Below are 12286 nucleotides of genomic sequence, written 5' to 3'. Positions count from 1 at the left end.
GCCTGTATGCTACGGTCAGAGTGTTATGAAGTGCCTCAGGCTGATGCGTCGATGGCGATGCACTGTTTTGCATGGTTTCCTCATTCCTTCGGTCACGAGCCATAATTCCTCGGTCAAGGTTGATTTTCCTTCGGTCATTTGGTGGTGTTGTTCGGTGAATTTTGAGTTTGACTCGGTCAATCTTTACTTTGGCTCGATCAATGTGCATGAAAGCTTCATCTTGATCAGGTTCAGTCATTGGCAGCTTTAATAAATCTGGTTTTCAAGAGGTTGGGCCTATGACTGCCACTCTTCCAGCAACAGTTGCTCGGGTAGGCCTTTCTCTCTCTCACTGTAAACTCTTCCATGTATCATTTCAATCATTATAACGTCGTTCGATCCATATAGTCGACCACGCCTAATGTGATAAAGTGTTGTTTATATCATTCCAATCTTACCTGATGGTGTATGTCTGTAACTCAACAAGTATACTTTGACCATGTTACCTGAACATAATTTTTTACATCAGTTTCAATTGTTTGCTAACTTTTGTGGTTGAGTTATGCTAGTCCATTCTCAATTCTAATATTCTCAGATACATTCTTCTTACTATTCTTGATTCTTTGTTGAAGCATCATCTACATTCTAGAGGGTCTCATAGCCATTAACTTATTTTACTTTACCAGAACTATGCATGGAGCATCAGACTACAAACTGGCACACACAAAAATCAACCACATATTCGTCACATTAAGCGGGGTTGGCTACAAACTGTGCATATACTAAATTGTGCCATTCTATTATTTATGGTATATAAGACTGGAAACGAGTCGAACTGAGTCGAACCAGAGTTCAGCTCTGTCCAGCTCGATAAGGATTGGCTCAGTTCAAAACTCGACTCGAGTTTGATATGAGTTATGTTTTTAGCTCGAATTCGGCTCGGTTAAAGTTTGCGAACCATTCGGTTAAGTTCGAATGGTTCATTTGGACAACTCAAATAATTAATTAAAATTTGAAAAATACTTCAAAAGGTTATATATATAAATATAACTTTTTTTATATATATAATAACAATAAATATAAAAAATAATGTATGAGTCATAATAAACATAAAAATTAGTTTATATAAATATACATGTATGTATATATATAAATAAATAAATAATTAAATATGTATATATTTATATATATCTATCGAGCTAGCTCATGAACCTAACGAGTCGAACTATATCCAACTCAAGTTCGGCTCGTTTATTTAACGAGCTCAATTTCTAGCTCAAGTTTAGCTCATTTGGTTCATGAACCAAGTTTATTGAACTAAATAACGAATCGAGTTTCGAACGAATACCGAGTTGGTTCGGTTCATTACTAGCCCTAACAATATATATCAGTTTGACACAAGCCAGTGATGCCATTTGAACAAAGTTCAGATCATGAAATGAATCAACCTTGAACTTTGGAATGGCATAAAGTTTGATGTATTGATCAGCCTTAAATGCATGATTTACAAGTTAGGAGTCTATTTCAGGAGAATCACAGTCTCGAACACAAATCTCATACATACTTTATCCGAAAAGGAAGAGCTTATAGTAGTAAGCAGTGCTATGCTATAGATCAAACTTCAAATGGTGGAAACTCATGCATATATATTATTGTTACAAGTATTTACTTCAAGCAACATCATTCATACAACCTTGATCTCAACTGAAGGAGAAAAGTAAGAAAATATAATGATAACAGCGAACTTATGGCTAGTTACAACTTGACTGATTCAGCTCTTGAATAAATACAGAATGACTACATAACATAAATGGATAAGGTTATACTAAGATAGTTGTAGAGCATCTCTTCAATGTCAGATATCAAAGATTGTTCAAAGATTTCTAAGGAACTTCAATGAGCCTTGCCTAGTTGCCTATCACTGTCATCCTTGAATAAATGTTGGTAATTATGGTTTTGGATCAATCTCCTTTAATGGAAATGGAAATCTACTATCTTATTAAGAATGCAATGGGCTGGTATTATTACCAAAGTGGACATCTTCATTGTTTGACACTTGGAGTTTTTGGGGACAAAATTGTAAAACCCATTTTTTTCCTTAAAAAATAATACAAAACCCATTTTTATACACACACCTTTCACTGTTATTATTACACACATGTTTCAAAAAGCATAATAATAAATTCACCCTTTAAAATTGTGTATAAGCACGTTTGAAATTTGAATTAAAGCCTGCAACATTTATTAATTGTCCTTCTCTATCCACCCTTATCACTTCCAGAATCCATTCATTTCTTCTTCTCTCATCTCCACCTTTATCATCTCAACCTTTATTATCCCATTTTTTCCTTAAAAATAATACAAAACTCATTTTTATACACACCTTTCACTAATATTGTTACACACGTTTCAAAAAGCATAATAATAAATTCAGCCTTTAAAATTGTGTATATGAAAGTTGAGGACGTCTGAATTTTGAATTAAAGGCTGCCACATTTATTAATTGTCATTCTCTCTCCACCCTTATCACTTCCAGAATCCCTTCATTTCTTCTTCTGTCATCTCCACCTTTATTATCCCAATTTGTCCTTATAAAAAATACAAAACTCATTTTTATACACACACCTTTCACCAATATTATTACACACACATTTCAAAAATCATTTCTTCTTCAATCTTCTTCTCTTATCTCCACCTTTATTATCTCCAACACACAATGACTATTCATTTCTTCTTCGTCTCCAAACCCATATGCCTTAACTCTTATACCTCTTAACTGTTATACACATTTCTATACTTCTTCAATCATCTACTTAAGGTAACTGAGTTTTTGTTAAGGTTGTGTTTGCAAAGGTTTTACCTTTGATCAATGGTAACTGAGTTTGTGTTAACATGCGTTCAAAGGTTCTTCCTTTTTTCATTTTTTCGTATCATAATGTTACTTTTTCCAGATCCAATCTATGTTCACAGTTTTTATCTTAAAAATGTGATCTTGAATATTCAAGATGTCAAAATTTTACCTTTGAACTATACTCAATGACGTTTTTTACCAAAACTTTGACCTTTGTATTCAAAAGTTCTTCTTCTTGTTTTTTTTTAATGGATCACCATTTTAGTTTTTCCAATCCGAAACATATTTACATTTTTCTTTCTTAAAAATGTGACTTTCAATATATATTTCTTACATGCATTTGTATTACGAATGTCATTGTTTCTTCCTGTTGTAGCAATATATATTTTTTAGGTCACTGTTTAATGACTTTTTGTAGTTGTTACATGCATTGGTCTTTTATACTTTGTTGCTTCAATATATATTTGTTTATATGTTTTACCAATGTCATTGTTTGATGACTTTTGTAGTTGTTCGTATATTTATTTATGTTTTTTGAAATACTGAATTTATGTTTGTTACATGCATCGGTCTTTGAAGGTTTTTGGTAAGATGACTTTTGTCATCTTCTTCCTTTTTTCCAGTAGTGATGATATTTTCACATTGTGGACCTTAAAAATGTCAACTTTAATATTTCTCTTTTATACTTTTTTTTGCTTCAATATATATTTTTATCGGTTTTTCTGAAAATCATTGTTTGATGAGTTTCTGTTGTTGTTGCTCCTATTTTTTTTCTTTTTCCAAGATGACATATTGATTATATATTTGTTGCATGCATTGTAGAAGTGATATACTTTCAAATTGTTCCTGCAAATTTCTAATGACATATTTATAAATTTGTTGAATTTTTTACATGAATTTTAAGTCACCTCTATGAAACTGTCACTGATATTATACAATGCATTGATAATGACATAATGACTTATTATTAATTATCACTTTTACTGCATTATATTTTCAGAAACTTTTGAAAATATCACTACTATGACTATCTTATATCTATCAAGTATTTTTTATATGTTTTTCAGAAAGTCATTGTTTGATGAGTTTTTGTTGTTGTTCCTCATATTATTTTTTTGAAGATGACATATTGATTATATATTTGTTGCATGCATCGTAGAAGTGAAATATTTTCAAAGTTGTTTAAATTTTGTTGACCTCTTATGAAGTTGTTCCTGCAAATTTCTAATGACATACTTATAAATTTGTTGAATTTGTTACATGAATTTTAAGCCACCTCTATGAAACTATGTCTGATATTATACAATGCATTGATAATGACTTATTATTAATTATCACTTTTACTGCATTATATTTTCAAATTTTTTTGAAAATATCACTACTATGACTATCTTATATCTATCAAGTATTTTTTATATGTTTTTCAGAAAGTCATTGTTTGATGAGTTTTTGTTGTTGTTCCTCATTTTTTTTTTTGAAGATGACATATTGATTATATATTTGTTGCATGCATTGTAGAAGTGAAATATTTTCAAAGTTGTTCAAATTTTGTTGACCTTTTATGATGTTGTTCCTGCAAATTTCTAATGACATACTTATAAATTTGTTGAATTTGTTACATGAATTTTAAGCCACCTCTATGAAACTGTCTCTGATATTATACAATACATTGATAATGACTTATTATTAATTATCACTTTTACTGCATTATATTTTCAAAAACTTTTGAAAATATCACTACTATGACTATCTTATATCTTTGAAAGTATTTTTTATATGTTTTTTTTCGAAAGTCATTGTTTCATGAGTTTTTGTTGTTGTTCCTCATTTTTTTTTGAAGAGGACATATTGATTATATATTTGTTGCATGCATTGTAGAAGTGATATATTTTCAAAGTTGTTCAAATTTTGTTGACCTATTAGATGTTGTTCAAATTTTGTTGACCTATTAGATGTTGTTCCTGCAAATTTCTAATGACATAATTATAAATTTGTTGAATTTGTTACATGAATTTTAAGCCCCCTCTATGAAACTGTCTCTGATATTATACAATGCATTGATAATGACTTATTATTAATTGTCACTTTTACTGCTTTATATTTTCAAAAACTTTTGAAAATATCACTACTGTGACTATCTTATACCTATCAAGTATGTTGTACTTAATTTACGAAGTTCACTCTCAGCATGTCCATTGTCGGTTGGTCATCATTATTTGAAGATTAAAAGTATGATATTTATTCTAAGTTAATATAACAATTTTGAGTTATAACAGTATGATATTACTCTCATTTCTTTTTTAATAGCTAAATTATTGTCTACATATAGATTTTAATGCTCATATAGTTATATCTTTTCTGCATGTGACCCCCATACAGTAACGATCTCAACCTTGAACACCTTAGATTGTCATAGAATCTCTTATGAATTTCAGGTCATGTTAATTTCTATAGACATATAAAGTGAACTGCACAAAAATACCAGTAAATTTGCATCAGATATAAAAATTAACTATTGATGATGTAAGCATTGAGTATTGTCTTCAATTTTTTTTAACAACTAAAGTATTAGATAATATAATTGAAGACAATCATTGAATATTGTCTTCAATTTTTGTTTCTTGAATTTTCTGGGATGCTATTATTACTATCATCTCTGTTTTAATGTACATTGTCTAAAGTTGAGTCTTATGCTGAGAGTCATATCTTCAATAACAAATAAGGTCTGCATAATATGTGGTAGCCTACTTATTAGCTCACCTCTGTAAAAAATGACCTTAACAATTTTTATGTTACTACATTATCATTCTTTCATGAATTCTAAGTCATGTTTTCAATCTGTTTTACTTAACTGTTGTTGTTAGTTTTTGTGTCGCTTAATGTTTTTGTTTGTGGTGGCTTGATGTTTTTATAATTTAGTATTTGTTGTATTAATGTCAATATCACGCCCGTTCGAGCTGGTAAGAGATTTGAATGACTCAAAGCACCTGTGGAAGATAGCTGTTAGAATTACAGAAATTTGATATGTTCAACTTCCACCTAAACCCAGACATCTAGAAATGATATTGATGGACTGCAAGGTAATATTACGTAAAAAAAACATTTATGTGTGGCTATTTCGATTACTAACCATATATTTTTTAGGGAGACAAGATCCAAGTTTCTGTTAAAAAGGAAGAATTCAATCAATGGAATGATCATTTGATTGAAAATAACACCTATGTTATGCATAATTTCAATGTCTTCCATAATGATCTTCAATTTAAGGCATGCAATCATGCATACAGATTGCAATTTACTGTTGGTACAACTCTAAGAGAAAAAGAGTTTGCTGATATTCCTAAGTTTGAATATGCTTTTAAAAATTTTCTGAAATACTTGCTGGGGACTTTCATGCTGATTTGTTAGTAGGTAAGATTTGTAGTAAAATATATTTTTTCTTCAGATTCATCTAATTTTTAGTTTCTTTATATTGTATTAATACTTCATATTTATTAATTTGTAGACATTATTGGAGTTGTTGATAAAATGGTTTTCTCTCAGACACAAGCTTCTTTGAAGAAGGTTATTTTCAATATAAGAGATTCTAGGTAATAACTTTAATTTGTTTTTTTATAATAATTATTAACTCAATAACTTTATCTCACAAGTTTTTTACTCTTTGTTCTAAGTAGTGGTGATGGTATCACATGTACTCTTTGGGAATCTCATGCCATGAAGTTTTTTAACTGTTACAACAACTTCACAGTTGGTGAGCCCATGATTGTTTTGCTGACACATGCTAGAGTTAAGGAAGGACAAAGTATTTTTTATCCTTCGAAAAAATATGCAGATCCTGATTATTGAATTATGAATTTGACTTTGAAGTTGATTTTTTAGGTAAGTATCCACCCACCGTTAGCAATTCATGGTGTGGATCGAAGATATTGATTGACGATGAAATTCCTGATTATCAGAAATATAAGGATAGGTACATTGTATACAACTCTCACATTCTATAATTTTTCACCTTTTTTGTTGTTTTGTTATCTTATTAAATTTTTGTTTCTTTGTCAAATTCATATTCTGTTTTATGTTACTTTTTATTTTGTAGTTTTGCAACTTTAACTCTATCATGTAACTCATTAAGTCAAGGTAACAGCCAACTGTCTCAATATTCTAATTTATCTGACGATGATCGATTCATGTACAAGGCTGAGGTGAAGAGTCTTTCTGAAATTGCAGCCTTAACATCAGCTGAGGTATATTTATGTTGTGATTACAATTTTCGTATTAGTTATGTCCTTACCCAACTTTTTTTAATGTCAGGAAATAACTTGTGTTACTATTGGAACAACTGCAATGTTTATTGTTGGAAAACAAGGGTGGTATTATGACGGTTGTTCAAAGTGCACTAAGAAGGCTGATTTGAATGATGGTCCGTTCACGTGCAAATGTGGATCATATAACTTGAGTTCTACACCAAGGTAAAACAGATTCATTATATATATATTACTTTTAAAAATTTCTACTTTTTTATTACCTTTCTTATTTCTTATATGGATTATTTGTTAATGTACAAATTGGACATTAAAGTCATTCATGAGAATGGAAGTGGAAGGTTTGTGTTTTGGGACCGTCAATGTGCTGATATTATTGGAGTATCTGCATTCGAGCTTAGAAATCGAATGGTCGCAGTACGTATTTTTCCAGTTATACATTATATAGATTGAAATCACATTGGTACATCATTTTTTATATTACTAACAGTTTATAATTTTTCCTGTTTATATATGAAGGAAGGTGAAGATGATCCAAAGACATTCCCTCTAATACTTGATATGTTGCTTGCAAGGACAATGACATTTAGAGTCAAAGTCCAACCATCTTACCACCAATCCTCTGTGATAAGGTTATCTGAAAGCCCGGTCTTGATCAAGGCCATTGCTGATCAATTTGGAACATTGGACATACATACTGTGAGTTAATGAAATTTGTGTTTTATCCAGTTTTTAATCAAATTTTATTTTAACGTAATGTAAGTTAATTTTTACCTGTTTTTAAGCAGGGTTCAACCTCTGAGGACCTTAATGGAAAGTGTCATCTCAATGATATGTCTCAATATGAATCTGTGAGTGACTTCAATAATTGATTTCAATGTTTGAGATGCAAAGGTAATTCATGTTATACTTGTGATTTATTGACATGTTTTCAACTTATTTTACATTGACATGTTATAACTTATTTTACATTATGTTTGAAATATTTATTTCTAACTATTTTTTTTTAAATAATAGATTTCAATATACAACAGCTTTACATCAACAATCAAATCTATACAAAGCAAGGTGATTGAGTTAATCTTTACTCACATTCTTCTATTAAAAATAAATTATATAATTTTCCATTTAAATTCATTCAACTTTTCCTAACATGTTTCCTTTTTTTAACATTACAAGTTCAATACAATTTCATTGCTCCACCATCTTTATGTTTGCACTAGATTACTACAAAACATGTTTTATTAGGTATTCCTCAATCACATTTCATTTAACAAGTTAGGTAATCACTATTTAATTAAATTCATACAATACATATTATTATCCGTGCGAACGCACGGGTCTCCTACTAGTTATAAAGAAAAGAAAGAAAAAACTACTCATGAAAGCATAAGTACTACTTGATACCACTTTCTCCATGTGAAAACTTTTATGACATCATAATAAATTACCTATATTTGCAGCATGTTTCTATCTCTATCTGCCTTCATTGGTCATAAGTTGGGAAAAAACTTCGCTAGTATTTATGTCTGAATAACAATGATCATAATCTCCCTCTGTACTTATGTTGCGAGAAAGATTCCCAGGAATAACTGTAGTTGTCACATTCATTGCTTCATGAACGCTGCTGCCGCGACGTGGCTCCCTTTGTTGTCCACTTTCTTGGAGCTGAAGTATATATTCCAAATTCCACAAGACATCACCCATAGTTGGCCTATCAACACCATATTCAGCCAAACATTTTTCTGCTGTTTCACCAAATTTCTTCAACGATTTTTCCTCGATCTGCCCAATAAGATGAGGATCAACAATATGCTCCAGCATTCCCTTCTTCTGCCAATCAAGTGCCCATTCTGCTAAGTTCACCTGCTCCCTATCAAGTTGTGGGTCAACCGCAGGCCTTGCACAAAGAACCTCAAAAAGCACAACCCCAAACGAATAAACATCCGATTTATCTGTAAGTTGCTGCCTCCGGAAATACTCTGGATCAACATAACCAAAACTACCTTTCACACCGGTACTCACATGGGTTTCATCCATACACGGCCCGGATCTTGACAGGCCAAAATCAGCAACCTTGGCCACATAATTCTCATCAAGCAAAATATTGGTTGATTTGATGTCGCGGTGGATGATTCCTTGAGCAAAACCAGTGTGAAGATAGTGGAGACCTCTAGCTGCACCGATGCATATCTCAAGACGTAGCTTCCATGATAAAGGTGGAAGTCCTGATGAAGTATATAAATGCTTTTTAAGTGGACCTTTTTCCACATACTCATAGACAAGTATCATCTCTGAATTTTCTTCGCAATATCCAACTAGTGAAACAAGATGGCGATGACGAATTTTGGACAAAATTCTTATTTCAGACAGGAACTCTGGAAGGCCTTGTCTGGATCCAGGCATACCTCTCTTGACTGCAACCTTCACATTGTCTCTGAGTACTCCTTTGTAAACCATACCGAACCCACCAGACCCTATAATCAAACTTCTATCAAAATTGTTCGTTGCTGATTGTATATCAGCAAAAGAGATTTTCAAGCAAAGATATCCATAAGATCCAGGAGATGGATAACCTGTCCCTTCAGACATTCTACTATGTGAACTCCCCCCAAACATGCGTAAAGGTGTCCATCCTACACTTTCCACCGTCCTTAGTTTCGGTTTCTTCTTCCTGCACTTGACTGCAAGTAGAAAAGCAGCTATAACTAGAAATAAAATTATAGTTCCTCCAACTACTGAACCCACCAATACTGTCAACCTTTTCTTCGTAGGTTCAACATGTAAATCCATAATATTGACCACCTTCATTATCTCTGCACCATTCAGTATCGCATTCCTCCTCATGGAACTGCTTAGATCAGAAGGGCCAATACTTATTTGAATAACACCAGAATCATCAGAATCTGCAACAAAATCCACATAGACTGGAGATCCAAGCGTATGGAATGTAAGTGATGACAAATCAAGACCCTTGTAGGCAGAATAACCATTGATATACACATCAAAGTAGAGAAAATTAAGAGCAGGACTAACAATATCACAGAAATGCAACCGAACCAGGTGTCGAACACCACCAGGAGCCACTGGAAATTTCCAGGTCATGTTGAATTTTGAAGCTAAAATAGAGTGATCCTTATTCATCTCCCGAGCTGTCATATAAACATTATCAGGTGCGATCTCTCGAGTCGCACCTCCCTTCTCGTAATTTGGTGTATGAGTGCTCACTGCAGGCTTAGCAGCATCCTTAAACACCAGAAATTCCTCATCAGGAATCCAAGTCCTCCAAAGGGTGTCATTAAAAGGAGTCAATTTCAGACCTCCAACATTAACCCTATGAACAGTTTCTAACACCTGGGAAGAAAGGTTCTTATACTCCTCAACACCAGAAGGACCAACCAACCTAGCACCATAGTCTATAATTAAATCTTCAGGAGCAGTAAACACCTCAACAGCATTGACAAATCCAAAACCAGAATTCCCCACAGGTCTAAACACAATTTCAAGCAAATTAGATTCTATCTTCAAAATAAACTCTTTAAGCAGTGTACCATTATTTGGCTTAAAATTCCTCAGAATCAAATTCCCATCACCCAAGACACTAAAGTTTGCAGCTTTTAGATCAAAACCTTGAGATTTAAAAGGTGAGAAATGAAAACGAACCAAGTAGGTGCCATTTTTCCTCATCATGAATCTGTAGCTTCCCATGCTAGTGAAAACTCTAGCAGTGTTATACAAAGTTGGCAAATTTGTTGGTGGGTTTTGGTTTTTGAGAGGAATTGAATTCTCTGCAGAGAGAAAGGTAGAACCTTGGTTGGTGGAATCACCAGTGAAGAACCTATTGAAGAGGGAAGCATTGGTGTGTGATCCACAACTGAGAAGGTAGTTATCTATGGGAATGTAAAGAGATAAAGAAGGAATGAAAAGGAGAAGAATGAAAGGTAAAATAAGCTTTTGGGTCTTCATGGAAGAAAGGTTTGGCTTTTGGAGAGGTTGGAAATTCACATGGAAGAAGGAGTGTGAAGATTTGCAGTGGAGTAATGAAAAAAATGCAACATATGGAGACAACAGAGTGACAGGTACCTGACTTGAAGTGAAGATTTATTAAGAAAGAAGAAACATCACATGAATTTGGTCACTTAAGTCAAAGGTTGCCCCTACTTACATATTTTAAGTGGTAATGTCCAAAAACAACAGTTTTTTGGATGCTTCACACAAAAATACATTTGAAGAAACTGTTCTGTATTCAGTTCAGAAAAAAAAAAATTGTATGCATATCAACAATGTAATGAGAGTTCTATATATTGTTTGGTCCATTATCTGTCATTCATTTTCAATTATCATTAAATCTTTAAAAAAGAGTTAATATAAATAATGTTGGATAATATATTATCTATGTATAAATTTTTATATGAATAATATATAGATATTACATTCTATTCTACTCAAATTCTTTAAGTTTCTGATTATTTTGAAGGTTGTGAAGTATCAAAACTTCAAATATAAAGGAGAGGGGTGGCTAGTGGCTACATATTTTATAAATGAGAATAGCTATACCAATAGTGTTTGGTCAAAACTAAAATGCAACTTCTTTATTTCATTAAAGAAGTGTATCAGTGACACTAATAATACTTGAGGTGTGTAGAGATGATGAAGATATAAGGCAACATGAAAGATGTATGGTTATAACAAATTCAAATATTTGTAGACCAAATATTTTGATTTGATAGTGTACTTGACATTGTACTTATTCATCTTTCTTTTTTTGTTTATTTGTTATTTTTTCATAGCAGTTTCCCAAACATACATAAAAAAGATAATACACACCATATTGGGGTTCAAATTCTGATGAAGAGAAAACATTTTTCATCAACTTATATCGTTTATGTCTTCACCATTGACTATAATTGAGTTTTGTCCCTTCCTTTCCTACCATCAAGAGATGCAATATTTAAACATCCCATAGAAAATGCATTTTTCTAAATATTTTCCTTCATCTATCTCTCTCTATAATAGGGATGAGTAAAATGATTCCCCCTTTTCCTTTCCACTAAAAATGATATGCCATGCAAATCCTATAAATTAATACATGTGCATGAGCGAGGAAAGATCTCATAACGTAGGAATTATCTCAATTTATCTCATTTAGTATAGAATTTGATGAGATATATGGTACTCTTTTTCCATGGTGGATTTA

General features: G+C 32.1%; 1 protein-coding gene across 1 annotated transcript; it reads right to left on the bottom strand.

The window, feature by feature from the left end:
• On the bottom strand, window positions 1708-11306 carry LOC109352244 (probable receptor-like protein kinase At5g24010). The gene is made up of 2 exons (XM_019594139.1): window positions 8541-11306; window positions 1708-1948 (listed from the first exon to the last, which is right to left on the bottom strand). Exon 1 carries the CDS (start codon window positions 11053-11055, stop codon window positions 8566-8568), a length of 2490 nt encoding a protein of 829 aa, XP_019449684.1. The 5' UTR covers window positions 11056-11306; the 3' UTR covers window positions 1708-1948; window positions 8541-8565.

Source organism: Lupinus angustifolius, chromosome LG07 (assembly GCF_001865875.1).
Source record: "Lupinus angustifolius cultivar Tanjil chromosome LG07, LupAngTanjil_v1.0, whole genome shotgun sequence".
In the NCBI taxonomy this organism is placed as follows: domain Eukaryota; kingdom Viridiplantae; phylum Streptophyta; class Magnoliopsida; order Fabales; family Fabaceae; genus Lupinus; species Lupinus angustifolius.
Note: the sequence above shows the minus strand (reverse complement) of the source record. Positions and strands in the feature narration are given on the sequence as shown.

Bases quoted from the DNA above. Each gene is read 5' to 3' on its own strand.
- LOC109352244 (XM_019594139.1), bottom strand. From the start codon at position 11,055: ATGAAGACCCAAAAGCTTATTTTACCTTTCATTCTTCTCCTTTTCATT.